The sequence below is a fragment of the Trichoplax adhaerens genome, genomic scaffold (genome assembly GCF_000150275.1).
Source record: "Trichoplax adhaerens TRIADscaffold_3 genomic scaffold, whole genome shotgun sequence".
NCBI lineage: Eukaryota > Metazoa > Placozoa > Uniplacotomia > Trichoplacea > Trichoplacidae > Trichoplax > Trichoplax adhaerens.
The window spans coordinates 8,123,164-8,148,127 of NW_002060945.1; the positions used below are offsets into that span (position 1 = coordinate 8,123,164).

The window sequence follows — 24,964 nt, forward strand, 5'->3', positions numbered from 1 at the left end:
ATAAAAGCATAAATTTCGTAGAGGCAATTGATGGTATTGACAGCAAATAAAATTACCTGCATATACATGTACTGTATGTACATTTTCGTGCTTATATTTAATTTTTACCGCCAGTCTGAACTGATATTATTCCCGCTTCAGAAGTTCTTGAAAAATTTTTTGTACTAACATTGAAATATATACAAGAATAAAACCTTCAAGTAATATAATCACCAACCTCCATTATAATTAGATTACGGCTATCACTTTCCAACTAACATGACATTATCGAAGGAATAAACGATGTGTTTACAGTTTGGCAATCTGGCATCTACTTGAAGATGTATCTTTGCTATCGTTTCTTATATACACATGGTTTCAATAAGGATAAATTAGCTACTTCAGTATTACTTTTCTTTAGCTGTTTTGATACTTCAACGAACTGGAAGCGGATAAACATTTTCGATAATACAAGCTAGAATAGATATAAAACAAAATATGATAAATTTTTATAAATTGATACACTTCTTTGAATGCCATAGATTAAACAATACTGATTCGTATAACCTGTTCTACCCTAATAAAGATAGAATATATCGAACAGAATATACCTTCTCCTTTAATTTAAATCCAAACATCGATAAAGAACGAACGAATCTAGCTTCATGCTCAATCCTACTTAGAACTTCCGCAATTAGGAGGATTCCTCTATACGAAAGTGTAATTTTCGGTAAGGCATATAACAGTTAATTATGCTGACAGAAATGGTGTTTGATTAATTATCCATCTACCCTGGTTTAAGTATGCGCTTTGCTTCTTTAACATAATCTAGTAAATTGGTGCCCATAAGAGCCAAACAAAAGACGACCATATCCACATGAGCATCCTCTAGCGGCGTCTTAAAAGTTGGCAAAAATTTAAAATTAGCATTTCTTATAGCATCTAAAGACGGTATCACCATACTGTTATATTAGCTGCTGATTACACTGCTTTATCGTCTACTAGTAACTCTAAAGCCAATGAAAGGTAAATATCAACCAGATAGCACAGTTTTAGAAGTTATACTGTGCATATCGTATTACTGTAGATCGAAGTACTAATTTACTATACCGTGTGCATCATTTTAACTGTAGTCTACATACGTTTGCCATATCGCAAGCAATGATGTGGTCGGCGCGAGAAGCTAAGTCAATAGAATAGACTTTATTTGGAACTGACTGAGCCAAGCGACCTTCGCCACAACCTAAATCGGCAATAATTAAGTCTTTGGATCTAATAGAAGAGGTGGAGTTCAAAAGTATCAGGTTAAATTAAATACTTCCTTATGTATGAGCAGCAAATACTATATAAGATTATGTATAACCAGCCACCCAAAAAAGCTCTCGGCCGGCGAATATATTCAGAGATTCTAAGTAAAGTAATATTAAAGCATATACAGTACGAGTATAATCTCCTAGGGATGTTAATTGTACGTGAGCATTTTAATACCATATAATAATTAAATCGGGCGTATAAAATATGCCGTGCTACCCAATATGCATCGTATCAACTTTCCATTTTAAATATCTTACTTTTAATTCCTAATATCGAAGTACGTATACGAGTATACAGTATTTTTGTTAATTTTAAGAATTTTCTTTTGAAAGTTACACACGTGCAAATAGATTACACAAGTTGGTCATGGTTGCTTCTACTTCAACCACTGAATTTTAACGAAAGAATTTATTATTGTAGAAATGATTCAGTGCACGTAAGACTTGCACGCACTTTGGTATTAAATACATGCATGATGCTACCACAATCGTTCACTGGATCTTTCTTCAAACAAAGTAATTTGAGCAGAACTACCACCATGCATGAAAACAGTTACTTGGATTTTATAGAAAAATTAGGCTACTAATGCACTTCCTCAAGCATTAAGTATTCGATTTATCTAGATTGTCTCTACAAATACCCGTCTCTTATAAAGGATTTATTTATTCATTCACTTTTTTTCAGGCCTATTTATTTTAGAGCAACTTTATGACGATATAAGATAAATCGAACATGGCTCAATATTATACCAATACAAATGGTGTATTGTAGATATGCAGTAAAGTACATACTATAGAGTAAACGGCATGCATTCACTTCAAGCTTTTTAACCTAATAAACATTTCATATTGTAATGTTGTATCATTGATTCGAAAGCACTATATCGAGAGCAACAGATTAGCTTATAAGTGTACTTGGGCTGGTCTTTTGACTTGGTGTGCAGAGGTCTGGCCCAAAGTGCATCTTCTTTTCTAACTGTCGGTAATTTCAAGCTAGTACAAGTAGTGAAAGTTATGTAGCTACTGATTTTGCATGCACTATACTAATGCAGTAACAAATGCACCTACTCCTAAGCAAATTACCCATGATGTTCCAGCTAGGGTACGTTTATTCAGTTCATGGCATTACCTACGATGCTAATCTATTGCAATGTCAATCCTGAGCATGCTAGGCTACAGTATAGTGGTGTGCTTATCTCATGTCAAGGACTGGTACTAAAGGATAAATATCTTTTAGTAGGGGAAATTACAAAGTGTTGCAAATGTTTGGACTGGACTTTTGACTTGGTCTACAGAGGTCTGGCCCCAAAGTGCATCTTCTTTTCTAACTGTCGGTAATTTCAAGCTAGTACAAGTAGTGAAAGTTAAGTAGCTACTGATTTTGCATGCACTATACTAATGCAGTAATAAAATGCACCTGCTCCTAAGCAAATTACCCATGATGTTCCAGCTAGGGTACGTTTATTTTTAGTTCATGGCATTGCCTACGATGCTAATCTATTGCAATGTCAATCCTGAGCATGCTAGGATACAGTAAAGCGGTGTGCTCATCTTATGTCAAGGACTGGTACTAAAGGATCAATATCTTTTAGTAGGGGAAATTACAAAAAGCAAATGTTTGGACAGAAGGTGAGCATAGTACCGTGCTGTATCATATTTCGATGAGATGCAGTCTTCATCATGCTCTAGTCAAAAGGGTATAGCAGTCAAAGATGCAGTCTTCATCATTCTCTACTCAAAAGGGTATAGCAGTCAAAGATGCAGTCTTCATCATGCTCTAGTCAAAAGGGTATAGCAGTCAAAGATGCAGTCTTCATCATGCTCTACTCAAAGGGTATGGCAGTCATCATCTCGGATGGTAATGTCTATCTCACCTATTTCTGATGAAATCGATGATGTTATCCAACGGATTGATAGGCCATTTATCAACCTGAGTTTGGAATCCAGAATGATAAATATCAAAGAGATTGGGATCACTTTTAAACATATGAAACGCTTCCAATCCTTTGATAGTATAGAGTTTCTCATTGACCCAGCGAAATCTTCCAGCTTGTAGTCTCTGAGCAAACTTATTATTTCCTTGTGTTTGGTATTGACCTGAGCCAACCTTGGTGTCTTTGCTGGTTGCTTGTACATTAGATAGACCTACACCATTTGCATGCAACTTGTCCATCTCCGATCGCTTACTGTTGTCTGACAATTTGACCTGAACTGGTGTGGACTTTAAGGGATCGGTATACAGTGGACAAGCCTTGACCCTCTTTTCAACATTAGCAAGCATCTTCTTGTTCCTCTTATCCCTTATTCTCTTTCTGAAATGATTCCATTGCTTGCCTGTTAATTTCTTGAATAGTTGGAATTCTGCATAGGAATAGCGATTTTCATCACCCCGACGGTGATTTAAGGATAGCATTGGCAATGGAGGGATTTGCAGACGATAGCGTTATTCGCTTCTTCTGCAGATTTCCTGTGCTCAATATCAAGGCAAATTTTGTACACAACCCGATCAGCTGGAAGAGAAATTCTCTTCTACTGTAAGTCGGTATAGTTGCTATAGACATGTCGCGAAATTCAGGTACAGTACAGCGTACAGTACAGTACTGTACGCTCTACACGCCTAGTACTGTAGTGTACTGTACTGTACGTACAGTACAGTATACTGTAGTGTACAGTACTCGATCCAAATTGTACCGCCCCCCCTTTGGACAGGAGTGACAATGGTTATGCACGAAGTATCGTTTGGAATGGCGTCATCTCTGCCTCTTGACCCTTGACTGCAGTCAGTCAGCTACAGCACGTTTGATCTGCCAAGTGACGTGCCAGCGTTGCAAATCCTAATTGCAATGCAGTGCAGCCCAGTAGTATTTTGTGGATGGATTACTCAATGTAATAAGATGAATCAATCTCTGTGCCTTCGTTATGCTTGAAGTATAGTCCGATTTGAGTCAGGCTTACATCCAACTTCCAGAAGAACTGGACAATTTGGTTCTGCTGTACAGTGTACAAGTGTACAGTATACAGTAGTGTATACTGTATACACTCGTGTACTCGTCCGCCGCAAACGATGATCCATTTAGACTGCTATAATCCTATTTCTGGCGTACAGCCTACTGTAGCTAACTGAAGTTGAGTGATTGCGCAATACCTTATTACAGTCACAGTACTTTCCGTTATACGGTACTGTAGTGTACAGTGTACTGTACACTGCACAGTACTGTACTGTATGGTACTGTATGGTACTGTGTACAGTACAGTGACCACAGCGGCTCACCATTGAAGCCATCGCATTGCCATTGATGATTGGCTGAGTGTCTGCATTTCTCAGACAGTCGTGTCAATTCTCAGGGAAACGAACCAACGCCACGACGTCCAACATAGGTGAATGACGCTTCCAAAGCGTCAAGGAAGTTGATTGCAACGCGTCCATTGAAATCAACGCAACTTCCAGAAGAACTTGGACAATTTGTTTATGCTGCACAAACGATGATCCATTTAGACTGCTATAATCCTATTTCTGGCGTACAGCCTACTGTAGTCAGCTGAAGTTGAATGATTGCGCAATACCTTGTTACAGTACAGTACTCTCCGTTATACAGTACTGTACACTGTACAGTGACCTAGACCTTGAGTGACCACAGCGGCTTACCATTGACGCCTTCGCATTGCCATTGATGATTGGCTGAGTGTCTGCATTTCTCAGACAGTCGTGTCAATTCTCAGGGAAACGAACCAACGCCACGACGTCCAACATAGGTGAATGACGCTTCTAAAGCGTCAAGGAAGTTGATTTCAACGCGTCCATTGAAATCAACGCTACTGTCGTCAGTCTTGTGTCGCAAAGAAATGATTCCAATTTTGGGGGCACCCAGGTTGCCGCCACCTTGAATCCAATTTGAAAGCAAAAATTGGACTGTTGAGCATGGAATAATTCCAATCATTCCGTGGTAGGCATTGGTACCAAATTGATACAGTCAGCGCAGATGGCTCGGTATACTTGTCATCAATTTTACATTCTTTTCCAACTATGTCTAGTATTGATTTTGATACAGTGGACAATCCATCATGTCAATTATGCCAGTGATCGTTTATACCAACGCCGTAATGGCGCGTTCAAGCTGCATTCCCTACAGCAGTCAGTCCAAGTTGAAAAGGCGAACCATAGGATCAGAAAATTAAGTAATAATAGTCGTCAATCAGTCAATTTAATCACCATCGAAAGTGCTAGACGTAGTAACCGTGATATCTTTCCTGTCAAGTCTTATTTTATACCAATGGTGATTTTTTCATCATTTCGGCTCCATTATATCACTCAATTATTACAATCATTAAAAGTGGCTGCTATGACTGCTAATTTAGATGGCGCAAGCCCTTGCTTATTTGTATTACATCGGAATAAGGATGTTTCACAACAGCATATCCGTGATATGCAACGACTGTTGAATACCATTCAATTTTGTAAGGTGTACCAGTGGAGAGTGCATGCTCCTAATCAAGGCAAAAGGACAGCTTCGTCCTTTAAAGCTGTCTGGTTTGATGCTGTTAAAAGAGCCTTTGAAAGCCAAAGTAAGTTCGAAATTAAAATACTGTAGTATGAATCCTGCGCTATGACCAAGTCGCGTAGCTCGTATTTCTTCTTCACAACGTAATAACTGGTAGTAGTAGATCAAGTTGTAATTCATATCAATTAGCATTGAATGGATCAAGGCCCATCATATTTTCTTGATAATTAACCAAAATGAGTACTAGTCTGGTTTTGTTACTTATTTTCTGTTCTATTGTCCATGATTATTATAATAATATTAATGATATGGAACACACGTTTGCGGTATACAACCTATCAAATGGACTGTATACAGTATGTTATGGCCAATCCTAGAACATCAACTCGACTATTTCTTTATACTTACTTTTCATTAGAATAAAGTCTGTTCTACAGCATTCTTATGGACAGACTGAATGGAGTTGACAAAATCTACTAATCGCTTACCTTGACTACTATTGGTACTCAAGATACGAAAATCACTCTTCTAATTTACTCACCACCGTAATACAGAATAGTATACTATTATACCGGTGCTGTCTTCTTATTGATAGTGTACATAAAGTGTTTGTAAATGATTTTTTTTTCAAAACTTAATCAATCAATCATCATAATGCAGAATACTAATCTACTATACAGTACTCTTATTAGCAGACTTCATGGAAATGATAGAAATCTATCAATAGCTATCGTAGTACTCTTTGGACTCTAGATATTTCGTAAATGACTATTTCTTCAAACTTAATAATCACCATAAAATACAGAATACCATTCTAGTATACCGTACAGTATTATTATTAGCAGACATGCTAGAGAGGACACAATCTACTAATTACTCACGTACTACTAATTGTACTCAAAATAGATACTGGAATGATCTAGTTTACGTTTATGCATGCATATTCAGTTACTGACAGTAGAATACAGCCGTTTTGATCACCTTTACTTTCTACACTCTGATAGGACTTTCTATGTCAGTAATGTCATCTTCAGCTGATTTGAAGCTGACTTGAATGGTATCCTCAACTATATCAACTCGTATACCTTATGTGCGTTAACTCTATAATAAACTATAAATGATTGCTAGTAGAACAAAGATACTGTGTATGGAAGGTACCCTCTTGCTATTGATCCAACCTAATGATGCCTTTTAACTGGAACGAGTCAATTTTCATTTATCAACATTTTTCCATAATTGAATGTGATTTATCAATCAATTGATCTGCTATATACAATTTATTACTAGTATGGTATTTTAGTGCCTCAAGTTCGAATATACTAATTAAACTATAATAATTCATATCAATCGAGATGCCAATTGCAATAGTACTCAGAATACTAATAGCTTATTCAATTATAATTTGTTCCAACAATTTTGATACTCTTAGTACCCATAATAGACGTTATATTATGCTAGGCCAAATATTACTTGATAATTCAGAATGTTGTCTTTTGTACCAAGATAGCTGGAAAGAATTTTTAAAGTATTCAACATAGATTACGTATTAAGCAACTGCTATGAATTATGAATTTTAAATTTGAGTGGTAGATGCAACTGTATTTGCTTTTATTGGATTGAATATATTACAACCGATATTCATGTTCTTTTGCCTAGTTTTAGTACCGATTCGTTTCCAGTAGTTAAATAATGTCGCTATTTGCTCGGGATTGGAATAGCGGCTATATTCAGACACTGTTAAAATTTGCGATTAATTGAACACTATTTCCTGATAGATAAAATAATAGGTTAATTTTCTACTTTATAGTATCCTTATTATGATGTATTACAATTCTATAGTATCGCCATGATATACAGTAAATATTTTAACAGACAATGAAGAACTGCTATAGCTTTGCTATAATGCGTAAAATTAGTTACAACAACCAATATAGCCTCTTTCACTCGTAACTTTCTGTGATCCTCCAAATTTCGAAGACTATACGTTTATCAGAGATGAATGAATAAAATCGATAAATTTTATAATGAGTTTCATAGTTATGCAACAGTTGAACTGCTAGTATTTAATCATCTATCTAGTTTCTCATATTTAGCAGTACATGAATATTAATCTAAATTCCTAGAGCCGTTACAGCAAATAGAGAACAAGCGTGAAATTACGACGTGATATTCATTGAAATGTAATTTCCGGCATATGCATACTAGTAATAGATATGTGGTAACGTTTTTGCGATGTTGGTCTTACGTGAAGTACAAGTTCGCATACTACTGATGTAACTATAGATCAGGGGATACTGGATCCATTATGTATTCCTGTACATGATAACAACGGATAGAACATTTCATTTTGTGAAGTTAATTTCGCAATCTGTCCTAATCGATCATTTGCAATTACTGTATAATGGTAATGTTGCTTCAAAATTTACTTTAATAATAGTGAATGAAGACAAACAACCGCATATGTATTTAATGTAGTATCCAACCAATCATCCCGTAACCACAATGTATAATCTGTAAACTATGAGTGATATTGATTGATAATAAATTTAGCAGTAATTCATGCACATCTTTTCGACATGTAACACCTAGCTTTTATCTTTGCATAATTTGTAACTTTAACCCATGATTTTTACGATTTTTATGATTTAATGTTGACGTTGCCTGTAACGTTAGCAAAAAGTATACCTTTATGAACAACTTTACTGTAGGTCACAACACTAGCTAGTGCTATTTACAGGACGCACAAGTACAATTATAGTAATGTTATTTTTTTATAACTTTTAGAGTTTGCTACTAGTACATCATCGTATGAAGATGATATCATCTTTTTGGAAGACGACATTATCTTATCGCCGGATGCGTTAAAAGTCTTCAGATATGGTATTTATCAGAAAAATCGGCATAATAGCGTGATTGCTGTTGCATTAGGAGGTTGGTCGGGTGAGAACGTTATTAATGCACATCCTGATACATTTATCGTGCGCCGTTCATTCCATTTTCCTTCTATGGCATATGCGTTTAATATGTCAACTTGGAAAATCATCAAGTCCTCTAAATTCTTAAAGCATCGCAATAGAGATTGGTCAGAAGCTTTAGGCGATATCGTTAATAGACGATTGGGTTGGGTGCCTTATTTTATTGTACCTACACTTGGCCGTATTTGGCATATTGGTTCTCAAGGTTTAGGTTTAAGAGGAGATTCATCTATGAGGCGCCATGTTGAATTACGCGCTCATTGGACTAAGGCGCCACGATTAATTAATTTCCACAGTGCAAAAGTAAATAAAGGTTACAGAGATCTATTTGGTTTTTATTGTGGTCAATTTATTCTAAAGTCATCGTTATGTCCAAGATCATATATTCGATTTCCTCCCGGCAGAAGGTTTGATATTATTTGCATAGATGCAGGGAATGGTCCGGAACCTTGCTTGCGGAAATATCCGTATCTTGAAAGAGATTTTACTAATTGGATTCATTAATTTGAAATGCATCGGCTTAAGCTTTGGTTGCATAATGGATTGCTACAATTCGCCCCATTATAACACGATATTTATTTATCTTTACAATCTTATAAAGATTGTGAAGCGACCTTCATTGAAATCAAGATTTTATTTTGCGATTCATCCATAATCCGGTCCTAAAGTTAAATTTCGATAATAGTACAATAATCCCAAAATATCGAAAATCGAAATAAGATTTACAAGAGCATTTTATGAATGTTTTAATGTTATTATACTTGACACTAAAGCATATATCTTGTAAAAAATTGATTCATCTGTTACTAAGAACAACTTAATGTATTAACACCTGCAGCTAACCGATGGCAACAAAAGACTTCATTGAATATCAGTTGCATGACATGCCTATATATCCTGTCGTAAATTATTTAAATTTTAATTAGTTAAACAAATTAGTTATGCTGTATATGTTGCATCAATGGCATTCAGACTTTAAATATTGATTGAAGAACTGAGCGAGGCTTTCATAAGTTGGACTAGTATTCTGTTGATATATTTAATATGCTTAATTTTGATATATTTTAACTAATTAATTGCTGAAATATCTTTGTTATACCTAAATATATCCGAATTTACAAATCATTTCTGGTAGAAAATATGATCTAAAAATTGTACTAATTAAAATGAGCATAAGTTAACCGTCAATAATATAATCTATGCAGTAATATGACAATGTATTGTACCATAGACTACTAGAAGAAACATAGTAGTCTATGATTGTGCATGCAGTGATATAAAACTTATAATCCAGTATTTCTATAAAATTTTGTTAGTTAATACCGACTTATACCAAAAACTTTTCATTAATAAATATATTCAAGGTATAACAACCTTTACGTGCTTTTCTAATTTAATTTATCAACCAAAAAAATAACAGAGTAAACGTAATGCATAAGTGGATTATTTATGCCATTTTTGACAGTTTTCTTACTAGTAACAGTTATCTGGTTTGAAGAGAGGATGAAGACGCATCGACTCCATTGCCTAACGATGATCTATTAATCCTAGCTTAAAATATTTTAGTTCAAAAACAAACGATTACGTTCGGTAAACAATATACAGTACTTTTGTACTTTATGAAAATCGGTACGTCAATGCGAATGCACACTGTACTACACTACCATACTGGTTAATCTTTTCTCCTTTTCAACTTATTTAATTTATAGATAAACAACCCAATAAATATGCTACTGTACGTACAGGATTTCAAGAAATCTATCGTTAAGTCATTTCAAATATCGTCCAGTAACACTAAATCTTGCGCTGAGAACTGCATAGAAATTGAGATTACTGTTTGGTGTTAAAATTTTAATATCATGTAATGGTAGCTTAAATTGTAATACTAGTACATTTCTTGCACGTCATCGTGGTCTCCAATTTCCTTTTATGTTATTTTGTTTTAATTTGATATCGAAAAATCAATATGTAACAATAAGCAATTGCAATTTAAAGAATTACTTATTTAATATTTTTCGGTTATATATTAGGTTATCTATACATAAATTGGATGTTCATATTGACAATTTCTGGTCTACAATAGTTTGCGGATAATCATTTATCAAGTCTTCAATCTGCTACGTTAATTATTTATGTCATTAAGCAATAGCTTTAAATAATGAAGAGCCAAGCTAATGCCATAATTTTATAATGAACTTCGCCCCGCTGTAACTTAACCACAAAAGGAATAACTAATGAGATTATTTAACTTTAACCCACATATAATAAGGCATAATCAATACAGAGTTGCTAATGCAAGCTTTTGATTGTTTACGATCAAGCTAAAGAAACTTTCGCTAAAATTTTGAAATTAGAGTGAGTATAAATAAATAAGACAAGGTTTACATCATTTTAAAACATTATATGGTTGCCTCTCATCAATTTTATAAATTGATAATCTAGGTATCCGTTTTTTTCTGTCAAAAAGGCTTAACAAATAATTAAAATACAATACACCGAATGCAAAGTGATCTGCACGTATACTTGTTACGGCCAATGTCGGTAATCCCAACGTTACCGGTAATGGTACTAATTAAATGACGGTGGAAATCATCTAATTGAATACAACAGACGCTATTTTAAATAATTATAGTATATTTACATAGTAGGTTTAATAAAATTTTACTATTCATAGCATACATACAATCTAGAGCTGCAACACTGGATTTAATTACATATCACAATCTTCATTAAATTTTAATATTACTGTGTCATCATATCCAATTATTCTCATTAATTAATCGCGTCAATCAATTACGTATGATAATTCATTCATGATTTTGAGAACAATGCTTGCGGTTACCAGTATGTATATATAAATAGCCTAGGTTCAATTTAGAATTCCGAATTGGTCGATAGATCATCTTCCAAACTGGGTAGTTATTTATCTAAGTAATTGACTATAAAGCAATATTCACCACAGCATTTACCTAGAGAAAATGATGTTGAAAAGATCATCTTTGCGGGTATTACTTGTGATTGTCCTTGCCGTTGTAGTTTTGACATGGCAAGATGGCGTAGAAGCAAGAACTGGTCCTAGACCACATCGAAAACTAAGTAACATTTTAAGCAAAACCAGTCATCATTCATGGATGACCTCCAACAGCTTCGGAACCAAAGTCCTCAATCGCTATTTGAACTACTTTGATGATATATTGAAAGCTAAATGCATCACACAAAAAGGAACCAAATTTCGCTTCAGTAAACGATGGTATGATTTTTTTCGACGATTTTGGCGTTTACGCAAGAGAAGACAATTCAAATTCTTCCCTCATACAAAATTCAGTACAAACGAGAAATTTCGCAATCGAACGTTCGATAATTTCTGTTACGGCTCTTTACTCGATTTAAGTAACGCAGAATTCATTTATTCCAAGATCGATGCTGGCAATAAAAGTAAATAAAATAAGTTACTACTATCCACTGCTTTACATTGCTATTGAGAGTTCTTTGATAGAATAAAGCTATTTGCATAAAATGAGTGATAGCTTGATCTTGGGCTAGCTTAATTCTCAATTTGTGAGGTAGTAAAATAAATAATATCACGGATTATTGCGTTGCAATATGTCAAATATAATGCGAATAACTCTTAATTTTTTAAATTCTACCTTATTTTTTTAGAACGCGGCCGAAAGATTAAATACTCCTTATGGGAAGGTGATATTTTAATACCTGATACAACTATGGATGCATTCTTAGAGATCGTAAAGAAAAATTCAAGTAAATCCGGCACTCGAGCAGATTTTGATATACAAACTGGAATAAGTGGCTCTTTGTGGACTGATAATATAGTCCCGTATCAGTTTGCTTCTGGCTATTGTAAGTATCATATTATCATCATTTCAAGTCGATTGGATGTACTAATAATAATTCTGATACTATCACAAATCTTTAACAGCCCAAACTGATCAGCAAAATGTTAAAGCAGCAATGCAACGTGTGGAATCTCAAACTTGCGTCAAATTCGTTCCTAGAACCACAGAAATCAACCATATTGTGATCAACGCACTGACAGGGTAAGCTTAAAGTTATCCATCAATAGATATTACAGAATTAATATAATTATGGATAACATAAGTATATATTCACTCTATTTGACCATCTTTACAGCTGTTCATCACTTATTGGAATGCATTCAGGAGCACAAACTTTATCCCTTGATAATTATTGCGCATCTCAACCGGGCATCATCGAACACGAATTGGCTCATACTTTAGGAATGCACCATACGCATTCCAGAGTCGATCGCGACGATTACGTCGCTGTTAATTTCAGCAATATTAGTCCAAGTTAGTACATGAAATAGTTAACCTTCGTCTTGTATAATATTATTTTAAATGACTGTATCATAATTATATCAATAACCTGTGTTTACGCGTGTGCCGGCATAAAATCTTAATCACATGTTTTACGAGGAAAGACCAGAATTAATATCATAATGAATAACATGCCATATTCTAACGTAGAGTTCAAGAGATTTTATTATCGTGACATCTAAAACTATAAGTAAAGAACTGAATTTACATCATAATAAAGAAGATAATATAATCTAGTATTGAGTACTATAATGAGACATTTTCATCCTATTTTGATATAGTGTCTTTTTTTCATGAAGAAACAAAACGATGATTACTCGCTTAATCATATAATCTCAACTCTCCTATATTTTCTTTGCACTCCTTAGAATTATTACACAATTTCAACATTTATCCTAATGTCCATTCGGATCCACTTAGCATCGAATATGATTACTTTTCGGTCATGCACTATAGCGAGAGCGACCATGCCATAGATGACGATATACCTGTAATTGATCCACATGTTGAACAAGCAAGCATCGGACAACGTGATGGTAGCAGTTACTTAGATTATGTCACGATTAATCAAATGTATGATTGCTACGGTAAGCAATATAATAGCTAAAAAATCGTATAGTTGATCACTTAAAATGACCTTAAATGATAGTATAGAGGACATTTTATTTGTATTTGAGGACTCTAATAAATATTACTATAACTGTGTATCGTATTTGAGTCGATTCTACTCGACGGAGTAATTCTAGCAATTGATGTTCTAAATCCAATTACAGTAGTAATATTGTTGCGATCAATAGATTTTAGTAAGACGATAAAGGTGGCATACTGGTGATGACATGATCTTTCTTAGGATATCAGAAGCATTACAGATTGACCAATTCAACGTCATACAATTTTGATTTTAAATTTATATAAACATGTACTTGATGCTAATCATGATTTTAGACAACTGTAACTAAAGTTATAAGGATATACTTATATTCAAACTACAAAACACCTTTGTCAATTGATTGATTTACTTCCGTAAAGAAAAGAAAATCAAAATACAGTATAGTTAGTTCGGATAGAAGTCTCTATCGACATGTTCAAGATACTAGTAGAACATTTTGGTATGATACTCCGCTTTTGTATACAGTTTCGACTCCTAAATATAGTATATAATTACATGTATACTAGTATCATGGTTCTACCTAAAAGTCGAACTCTTATAGATAGCTGTTTCAAATACTATAATTACTGGTATATCTAAGCCTGTTCATTGGTCTGTCATTATAGACAAAACTCCTCATTACTGGCCTATGGATGAAATCGATGAAACGAATGGTTACATCTTGGGTAGCGATCTTATCTATCCTCCTCCTGCTAGTACTCGAAGTTCTGAATATTTGTTAGGCCTAGATGTTGGTTATAAACTTAGTGCATTACGCGTTCGCGGTGCTGATTCCTTTGCCGACATCGGCTCTTATCCAAATAAATGTGTGGTTGATCCTGAATTTTGCAGCAATGGCTTAACTGTAGCTTTCTGGTATAAGTTCGACACTGCAACATTACCAACGCCAACCTACTTGATATCAACCATGAACGAGAATTTACTTATTGATGCGGATCGCGGCTATGAAATAGTAGTCAATCGTGCCTTTAATGATAAACTCCTCTTTAGAATCTCTATTGTCCAACAAACAACTTGCTATATTGGATCAACTTTACCTTTCGGTGATTACATCAACGATAACTGGGGTCATTTTGCTTTCACTTGGGATGCAACAATAGGTATGAAAGTAATTAAATTAAAAGAACGATTTTACATGACCGATTGGTAATCTATATAATAATTGTTACTATATGGACGAATTTTGTGTCTCTATCAATAGGTGTTCAAATGTACGTCGATGGAGTTAGCCAAGGCTTTTCTGTCCCATGTGGAATTTTAGGTTCTTCATTTAGTGTTGACGAGAAAAATCCATCATTAATCATTGGAAAACCTGCTAGTTTACCTGATAATCAATATAATACTGACTTTTATATGGGTAAGATACAGTAATAGCTGCTTCGTTGATAAAAATATTACTGATTAATCATTTAGCTAATGTAAGGTCATCATGCAAAGATGAGATTTAAATAGTAAAGAATTCGTTTCAATGACTATTTTCTATGCGGAGATTATTTTAATCTGTGTTTTGATGTATTTTAGATGATTTGGTAATATGGGAGAAATCCTTGAGTAGCAATGAAATTAATAGCATAAGAAATGGCGGTCCTTATCACGATATGCCGAGTAATGTCGGCAGCCTTGGCAGAAGAGAGATTGTTATAGGAACTGTGGCCGGTTACACGGAATTGTAATAAAAATACTCATTCTATGCTTTCCTATTATACAATGATTTATACGCCTTTAAGACAGCAGAATTGCCTTAATTGGAGATAGTTAATCTTATAATATAATCTACTTCACCAATTCCTAATTTACGGGCCTATAGACTTAACAGTCTGTATACTGTTCTTGATAACCTATTAGTACAATATATAATTACAAATTACAGTTATGTAATTTATCAAATTTTCCCTGGCCGTAACATTGACGAATAGTTTATAATATGCATTAATACGATAGATACTTGTATTAGCGAATGTCGGTATATCTAGCCAATAGCCAACTATTATAATAATAATTAATGAACTAATGGATTAATTGCATAATTACTAGCAATAAACAGGAGAAATTAAACTCTATTGTGAAGTTCAACGCATGATTTGTAACAACTACGGTAATATAACAAACGTATTTCTTGCAATATGCTACTAGTAGCAGAAAACAAACACGGCGTTTTTTAAATACTACTATTTGTCCATTTGGATTCACGACCAATATCTGCTTAGTTGATTAATTTTGGACAGTTATCATGGGTTGTTCATACCGTAGTAATTTTAAGGTCAACCTACGCCGGAATATAGTATCGTAGCAAAAGTAGATCCAAAAGACACTAGAATAACATAGATGGTCAAACAATACTAGTTAGTATTTAAATTAAGCTGTACGTTCGGCTTTGAAAAAGGTTGCAGATTGCATATTAATACTGTAATTTTTAGTGTTAACTGATCAAAGCAACTGTTATAAGGAGCAAGACACTTTTCTAATAATGGAAAGATTATTTAATTATACGACTTCAATGGTTCGATTGATTATTCTAAGAAAGTTAATCCTGATCCAATTTTAATTCAAACGATGCTCGATTAGCAAAGAATACAAAAGTCACTCTATGATTCAAAATTAGCTTGGAACAATAGTAACATTTCATAAAAATTTCTAACACAGGACAAATATAGCTAATTTATCATTACTAAATATAGAATAGAAATATAGGTATAGAAAGAAGTAAAACAATGTCGGTAATTCGATATACAGTAAATGTAGTTGATAGTTTTCCTTTATTAAAAAATGATCGAAATTCCTGATCGAAATGTTTACTAGTTTTTGTTAGAGCTAATTTCTTTATTGTTGTGAAGAGTTCCTGAATTTAAGATTATTGTAATTGAAATTAAACTAGCCTAGTCATTAGCAGACAGTTGCTATCGTTTAGAAATTAATTAAACTGCTTCTGGAGATTCAGCTATGATTTACTTTAAAGGAGGTCGGCTTCTTTGCAAAGCAGTAATGACTAGATCATATAGGTATTAAGTGTTGAACTCTGTTCATGATTTGGTTACCACATTAAAAATTGTCGATATCTCATCAGTTTAGTTACTGTCATGCCTGCAATTGCAGAATTGTAAGATGATGGTTAATTCGGATAAAATATACGCGTATCTTTGCCATTTAGTCTCTACTAGACCTTGATTAAAATGAAGCATTCTGCCATGGTCAATTGAAGAGCTTACGTATAAACTAATTAAATGAAGGCCAATTAACATAATTTTAGGTTAAGCGATTAGAATATACCAGAATCGGAATTAGGAAAACGTTATTGCTTAATTAATAAGCTTGAAGTATTTTATAATATATTTGATCCCATGTATACTATTGGAAATAGTAGCTTTCAGGAGTTAATGTTATCTTTACTACAGCACTTAGTAGAATGTCGATGTGTTGCTTCAAGATTGATTACAAAAAATATCTACCCTTATGTTTGCTGTAATTCGATATTAAATTTCACTACAACACCATTATACTGAATATATTCTTTTTAAGCGAAAGCTTACTTATTAAACTGTATCCTTACTTCACTGAACTTTAGAATATATCACAATGCTATTAATTAATCGAATATCTATAATGGTCGATATCTATGTAACTTTGTTACAATATTTGCGTTTAATCTGTTGACGTATATGACCTATTTCATATTTTAACGTTAAAAGATACCTACGGTAGGGAGCTGATTGATAAACCGTTCTCATATCATTAACTGGTTGAGAATGATTGCTTTCTAAAAGTAAAGAAACGAAACTAGTAACTGATAAAAATGTAACGACTAAGAATAAAAATATAAAAATTAAGTTACAATAATCTATTATATAGGTCCGCAGTCGCAGACCTGGCTGAGGTAAAATTGGTTACTTATTTAACTAAACCGATAGGAAATTATTTTCGATCCAATTTCCATCTTGAAGGCTATTTAAGTCATTTAATAATAGAGTAATGATTATTTTATAGGTCTTATAGGAAAATTTATTTATCGAATAATAAACCTTTCCCAAGATAAATTTGTAATTGATCGCAATTTATAAATATATAAATTTTCATTAAGTCTAGCGGATCTAATTGTGCTATAAAAGTTAACATTCATTTATCTATGTATTAATAAACTCTAAGATGCGATTAGATACATATATCACATATATCAATTGATGACAAATATAAAGTGATACTATTACTATGACATAATAACTAGTAACAATTTTGAATCGAATAAATAATTTACTTTCTCGGGTTGAATTTCTATTTGTGTAGGATATTTTAGGATAAATACCTGACTGGCCTGATCGATATATTTTTAGAACAGGATTACATTCCTTTTGTTCTACTGGATTGAACACCGTAATGTCAAGAATTATTATTTATTTGCAGTCTATTAAATCCTATCGCATTTTACATTAAGATACGAAGAACAAAAGCTCTTCTACCTGCTTTGTGATCGATTTATTTAATTGAGCTGCTAAAACTATTCCATTATAATATCAATTGTGAAAGTAACTGTAATAGTAAGCTTGACTTGAAGCTATTAATTGACCAATCAAGAAATAACATAATTTATATGCATATTGCACTAAAGCCTGGAAATAAGTTTAATGTGAAGATAATCTATAATTGTGGTATTTTAAAAACCATAAGGACACTACAATTGAAAAAAATAATATTCAGATCTGAAATTTTATTGTTTCATCAATTCAAGGCGGTTTAATTAATCAGTATATTATTTAAAGAGAAAAAATTACTGTCAATGTTTGGGCGAAATTAAAGAATGATATCATGATATGTATCACTTGCAGTGCATGAAATTATTTCTATTAGTATCGAATGAAGGGTAAAAAATTTATTAACAATAATTAATTATACTGTACGCTTGTATTCATAGCTGTTATTGCTCTTTGAAATTTATTTTCGAAGTAATTGCGTAGGAGGATATGCTACCAAATTAGCGGAAAATCTACAATCTGATTCAGATAGTAATTATAAATGCGTCGTTGAGATGAATTTTGATCAGGTATAGTGTTTGATTACATTATTAGACAATATTTTCGGTCAACTAGCCGTTACCGTTATCATCGAATAAGTAATAAAATAAAACTATGTGAGTAAACATATTAATAATTAAATTCTTTAATTATAGTTGAAATCTAGATTAGTAATAAGAAAATTAATACATTAAGTTATGCAATTTTATGGCTAACTTGCAAATATGATCATAAGAACATGCGAGTAAACAATGATGTTTACGGATGTTTGAATCAAGTGGATCAAAACAATCAGTAGGAATACCACAAAACCATAAAAGCGTACCTTCCTTATTATAATTCATTTCACAAACAAATAATTCCTTTATCTTTCCTAGCTGCTGTATAAATTATATTTGTTTTCAAGATCTAAGTCGGCCATAATTAATTATGCTGCGAAATTTTATTGCGAGAAATTACCGGTATTGACTTTCCTTTACATTATTAATGTACAACTTGGCATTGAGCTAATTTTCATGTCATCTGGAATTGGGGTCTACAGTATATATAAAGCGATCCTTATCCAATTTTTTTATAATTTGAAGGACCTTTTTTGCTGTGGATATACTTGACCTTAAGTATATTTATTTACCGTCATCCTATAGTAAAAATTTATATTTTCAATCAGTTACTAGTCATCGCGATTACTGTAATTATTGACAATATCTAAGATACTTTTCTAAGTTGATTTCAATATTTAGACTACTCTATTTCCTATTACCCCATTCAAAATTATCGGCGGCAATTTCTAACTCTGACTAACCATGGTAACAAAATCTAGATTTCTATACTTTTGGAGCTGCCTGACTATTTGCACGCTACATACAGAAGTTTATGCAACTACAGCATCCACCTCCTCAACTACAACCAAAAGTACATCAACCCTTCGGGGCACCGCTACACCGTTATTTTTAAATCCAGATGATTTATCCGCCATTACAGGCCATAAGCCTTTATCGGAAATGGACTCCATTTACTCATCTATGGGTAAAGATATGGCCTACAAAGATTACTTAATGCAATTAAATTCTCAGAGACAAATCAGCATTTACAAACATATTGAATATAGTACCAACCAAACTTATCGAGACCAGTTTCGCAATACGTATTCCGCAGATGCAAATATTGACGTTGTTACTGAAAACCGCCCATTTACATCAATTATCAGCGATATCAATTCACGTAAGATTTATAACAATATTACAGTATAACTTGAGTTCTTACTCCTTAATTATATATATGAATATTGAAATATTTCATTTATAATATGTAATAGAACTTGGTCTAAAAGATCATTTACTGGAATCGGATATATTAGTCCCTAATTCAATCTTTAATAATCGAAGTTACGATCAAGGAACAATACGCAAACGTTATCTTCCTTCAGGTGGAATTGCTGGTCAAATTTGGGGCTTAATGGTACCCTACAAATTTATTCCCGGTTACTGTAAGTTGATTACATTTATCATTTAATCGTATATGCGATACTAAAATTTGTAGGCTCTCTAGAAAGGATATAATTTATATCATTTAATATCTCTGTCATTACTTTTTTTGTTAGCATCTGGTGATAAACAGAAAGTATTAGATGCAATGGACAAGATTAAAACGGCAACATGTATCGATTTTCACGTTAAATCGGGTGGAGATAGTGATTATTTGGACATTACAAATGTTGTAGGGTAAGCTTTCATCATAGTTTTCTAAGAAATTTGAAGATATTAATCGGCAAATGTGCATGGAGAATACATGTTTCTTAACTCTGGGAATGCAATTTCCTGTTTTACTATTATTTTATTTGGGAGCTATAAGAGAAAATAATTTGAATATTGGAGATAGATATAATTCTATTAAGAAAATAATATAGATCAATTTTGTGTACTCTTTATGTAAGGCGTTAATAATGTTATAAGTTATAATAAGTTCTTATCCTAATCATAATTGCTGAAGAGGTTTTTTAGCATGTAATACGCTTTCGTAAAAATAATTGTAAGTTGAAAATAGAATCGAAAAGAATGGACAGCCTGCCTAGTGTTTGTTTTGATAAAATTCCACATCAATAATTAATTTTATTAAAGATAAAGTTATTTATAGTCGATAAAGATCATTCGTATTTTAATGATTTCTGTAGTTGTCTTCTTACAGTCTGCTAAAGGTAATTAATATCCAAAATGCCTCATAAAGCCCTAATGTTACTGTAAATAGGATTTAGGATTCCAAGGAATATCCTATAATGCTATGGCTATAACAAAACATACTTAATTTTAGTTACAGCAATGAATGAAACGTATAGTGAGAAAAGTTTTATTCCGACAAAAGATGGTTTATAAATAATGTCTTATATTAATTATCGTCACATTGAGTCATTACGACGTTTTAAAGAATATCAATCTGCCTGACAATCGTAATCGTAATGACAGTAAATTAAATATTTGTGAAATTAAGCGAAATTTTTATATTTTAACTGGATATCTAATCTATCTGCTCGGTGATATTCAGCATTAACTTTGTCATAGATAATTTTGTTCGTTGATTTGGAATTTTTATGCGATATGTATAGAGACACTGCAGCTCATCAGTAAATTCTATCCCAGTAATCCATTTCTTAAGAGCTATACACGCGATAATTAGTGAAATTATGAATACGTATTATAAAAATACAATATCTTGAGTTCTTTTCAAGTACATCTCTCATACCATTTGTACACATTTATAAAACCATTGAGACTCGGATGATGTATTTTTATCCAATTGCACGATTTAAATCAAAGGTTAATGCTCATTTCTAGGTGTTCATCAGCCGTTGGTAAACATGGCGGGGCTCAAGTTCTGTCCTTAGCTAGCACTTGCGTTAGTGAAGAAGGAATTATTCTTCATGAATTACTACATGCATTAGGCATCCATCATACACAATCTCGCCTAGATCGTGATAATTATATTAGTATCAATACTAATAACGTTGCTCAAGGTGAGTTCATAATAAGTAATTAAGTATCGGATTCAATTTATCCAATATTAAATTACTTAAAGATAAAATCGATTTTGGATAGCTAAAAATAAGTCATTATCGAAAGTTACATACAGCATAAATTCATTCTCTAAAGTATTTACCTATTCAAAATCTACAGTATATATGACTGAAATAAATATTATTTTACACGTATCATTATGCTATATCATCCTTTGAATGATATCGAAATATAATCAATACATAAGATACAAATACCAACAGCGATGGTTATTAATCATTCTTCAATGTTTCTCAATTTTCATTAGGAGATCTTCCCAACTTTGATATCTATCCTAATCAGCATACCGATCCATATTCGGTCGAATACGATTATCAGTCAGTTATGCACTATGGGGAAGACGATTTTAGCACCGGTGGTACAGTTATTACACCATTAGCTACTGGAGCAAGTATTGGACAACGCAATGGTTTAAGTTATCTGGATAAAGTAACGCTAAATCTATTATACGGGTGTTATGGTTAGTTATGTTAATTTTAGGATATTAATAGCGCTTAAGTCTATAGTAATAAAATAACATCGGTGATGACGAGACCTTTGAGATATTCAACTTTGCATTTTTTTCTTTTATTTTATTTAACACTATTTAGATAAAACACCGCATTATTGGCCTATGGATGAAATTGATACGACTAACGATTTAGTAGTTGGAACTACTGATGTGACTGGACCTACATTCAGTAGTGACCCACAATTTTTAACAGGACTTGATGGTGGTTATCATCTGAATGCTTTACGTATCAGAAGTGAAGATGGTTATGCTAATCTAGGTAAAAAGTAGATCAAAACTTTATGACATTCAAGTATCTATTAATGTATTACTTTCCCAATTTAAATGATCTTAATAACAGAATACTAATTTTGCTTTTATTTAGGCTCACACCCAAATAAATGTCTTGTTGATCCAGAAAGGTGTAATAATGGCTTTACTCTTCTATTTTGGCTTAAAATAGAAGATCGCCATCTGTACAAACAGCACATAATCTCAAGTCTTGATCGATCTAGTGAAGATCGCGGCTTTGAAATACAATTCGATTCACTACCGCTTATTGGTCGCTTTTTAGAGATTCATGTCCAACAAGAAGATCAACATGACATCTTACCAATATTCAATGACTACAAGTACTGGAATCATATAGCCGTGACATGGAGTACCACTAACGGTAAGTTAATTGATGTAAGGATCTAAGCTATTGACGAATTTTGCAATAATTGATAAGAGGAACAGCTTTGGTCAAATTCTTAATTAATTATTTCAGTTGCGTTCATAGTTATATCACGACGTATATTATCGATATGATTTAAATCGTGTAGTGGGCTTTAAATTATATCTAGATATGGAATAGGTCATTCTTTCAATATCTCTTTTATTCTCTAGAAATAAATGCACTAATATTCAACAAATTTTCTTGAATGTTATCTTCATTGTAGGTATAAAATCATACGTAAATGGCACGGTCAATAATATCCCTGCTATACAGATCCCAAATGGAATGAGTATAGACGATAACAAACCTAGCTTGATTATTGGTAAATCGCCTGATCTTAATGGGAGTGATGATGCGGACTTTTTAATAGGTAAAATATACTCGAATATCACTGTACACGGTATATTGCTTTCAAGGCTACATTAAATCGAGCTGCAATAAGTAATAGTACCTATTTTAAGGTATAGGATTAATTTTATTCTTTATCCAACACGATTCAAATTCTATATGGCCAGTCTACAATGCAATAGAATTAAAATAATAAAAAAGTACATTAAATGATTTAAAGGGTTCAATCGACGATTTTTATACCATATGCACGTTTATTAAACTATTTTTCATACTACATAAATATTGTATTTGCTACAAAAGAATTTCTTCGTACCATTTATGATCTAATTTTCTCTCTATATTTTATAATACTACTATTCCAGACGACGTAGTATTCTGGGAGAAAGAAATTTCGGTAGCAGAAATCTGTAACATCAGAGATAATGGACCATATCATGATATTCCTTCTGGTGAAGGCAGCCACGGGAGACGAGCTACCACAATTGGAACATTAACATCTTATGTTGGTCTATAATTTTCTTTACTAATGAAGATGAAATGACATTAAATGTCATAGGCTTAAAATGAACACAATAATAAATTTCATTGCCAAATATATCCGTTAGTAGACTAGAAATTTAAATCAGTAGAAAATTGAAAAATTTTCTACGAGATGATAAGCTAAGACATCCTTTATTGTATTATATGGTATTAAAGATAGTTCAATACCCCTATAAATGTATTAATTGTACTCTTTTATTAGGAAATTATATGTATATGATAATTTTAACAAATCCTGCATTAAAAGCAGCATAGCAATAACTTAAGCAGACGCTGTGAAAAATATATAGATATTCCAGTATAAATTAATCATGACATATATCATAATAAGGAATGCAGTTTCAAATTTGCTCCAATTGACTTTCGTACTATTAATTAGCGGAGGAATTGGAATGTATTTCATTAAAAAAAGATAGCCTCATAACATTCCTTTTCGTAATTACTACCAATTCTGTACTAGAAATTTAAGAAGAAGAATTATTCAATCGGACGCAAATTGCAATAAAAATATTGACATCACTAGCTACATCTGCATGTGTCATTTTATTCTTGAGAATGATGGATTGATCATAATTTAATGATTCAAATAATATTAATTATTTAAGTAGTAGAAAAATGACTAGGCCTATTATAGTTTTATTCACGTAACGGTAGGATGTCTACCGATAAAAAGTAGTAAAAGACTAGTTTATTTTAATAAAGAAGTTAGTGGCACACATGCTTAGAACTACTATTATCATATACTTATGAAATTTTATACACTGTCACAATAATAAAGCAAATTCAATAATACACTCCTGTCATTAAAAATGCAAATGGAAGGAAATGCTTTGAGCCTTGCATTTATTGCAAATCTCATTACAAATACTACCTGATCGTTCTAATATCTGGCCTATGTATTACTATTGTCAATTGAATGTGAATATTCAATACTCGCAGACTGGGTCAAATTTCTTGTAATACTACATTAAATTTAAAAACATGCTCGATAGATAGTTTGCAT

At 32.7% G+C, this 24,964-nt stretch overlaps 4 protein-coding genes across 4 annotated transcripts; 3 read left to right on the plus strand and 1 right to left on the minus strand.

Moving 5' to 3' along the window:
* Positions 1-331: 331 nt before the first annotated feature.
* Positions 332-3,465, minus strand: TRIADDRAFT_22483 (uncharacterized protein; the record flags this gene model as incomplete). Its single annotated transcript, XM_002111170.1, has 5 exons — positions 332-454; positions 591-687; positions 771-877; positions 1,122-1,251; positions 3,167-3,465. The coding sequence occupies 5 exons, from the start codon at positions 3,463-3,465 to the stop codon at positions 332-334; spliced, it is 756 nt and encodes a 251-aa protein (XP_002111206.1).
* Positions 3,466-5,272: 1,807 nt separating this feature from the next.
* Positions 5,273-9,270, plus strand: TRIADDRAFT_54933 (uncharacterized protein; the record flags this gene model as incomplete). Its single annotated transcript, XM_002110639.1, has 2 exons — positions 5,273-5,855; positions 8,576-9,270. 2 exons carry the CDS (start codon positions 5,273-5,275, stop codon positions 9,268-9,270), a joined length of 1,278 nt encoding a protein of 425 aa, XP_002110675.1.
* A 2,474-nt stretch (positions 9,271-11,744) lies between these two features.
* On the plus strand, positions 11,745-15,464 carry TRIADDRAFT_54934 (uncharacterized protein; the record flags this gene model as incomplete). Its single annotated transcript, XM_002110640.1, has 8 exons — positions 11,745-12,201; positions 12,427-12,624; positions 12,704-12,821; positions 12,916-13,094; positions 13,490-13,708; positions 14,397-14,891; positions 14,993-15,148; positions 15,313-15,464. The coding sequence occupies 8 exons, from the start codon at positions 11,745-11,747 to the stop codon at positions 15,462-15,464; spliced, it is 1,974 nt and encodes a 657-aa protein (XP_002110676.1).
* A 4,133-nt stretch (positions 15,465-19,597) lies between these two features.
* Positions 19,598-23,935, plus strand: TRIADDRAFT_54935 (uncharacterized protein; the record flags this gene model as incomplete). Its single annotated transcript, XM_002110641.1, has 9 exons — positions 19,598-20,015; positions 20,110-20,280; positions 20,395-20,515; positions 21,623-21,801; positions 22,110-22,322; positions 22,453-22,632; positions 22,738-23,025; positions 23,294-23,440; positions 23,784-23,935. The coding sequence occupies 9 exons, from the start codon at positions 19,598-19,600 to the stop codon at positions 23,933-23,935; spliced, it is 1,869 nt and encodes a 622-aa protein (XP_002110677.1).
* Positions 23,936-24,964: the final 1,029 nt, after the last annotated feature.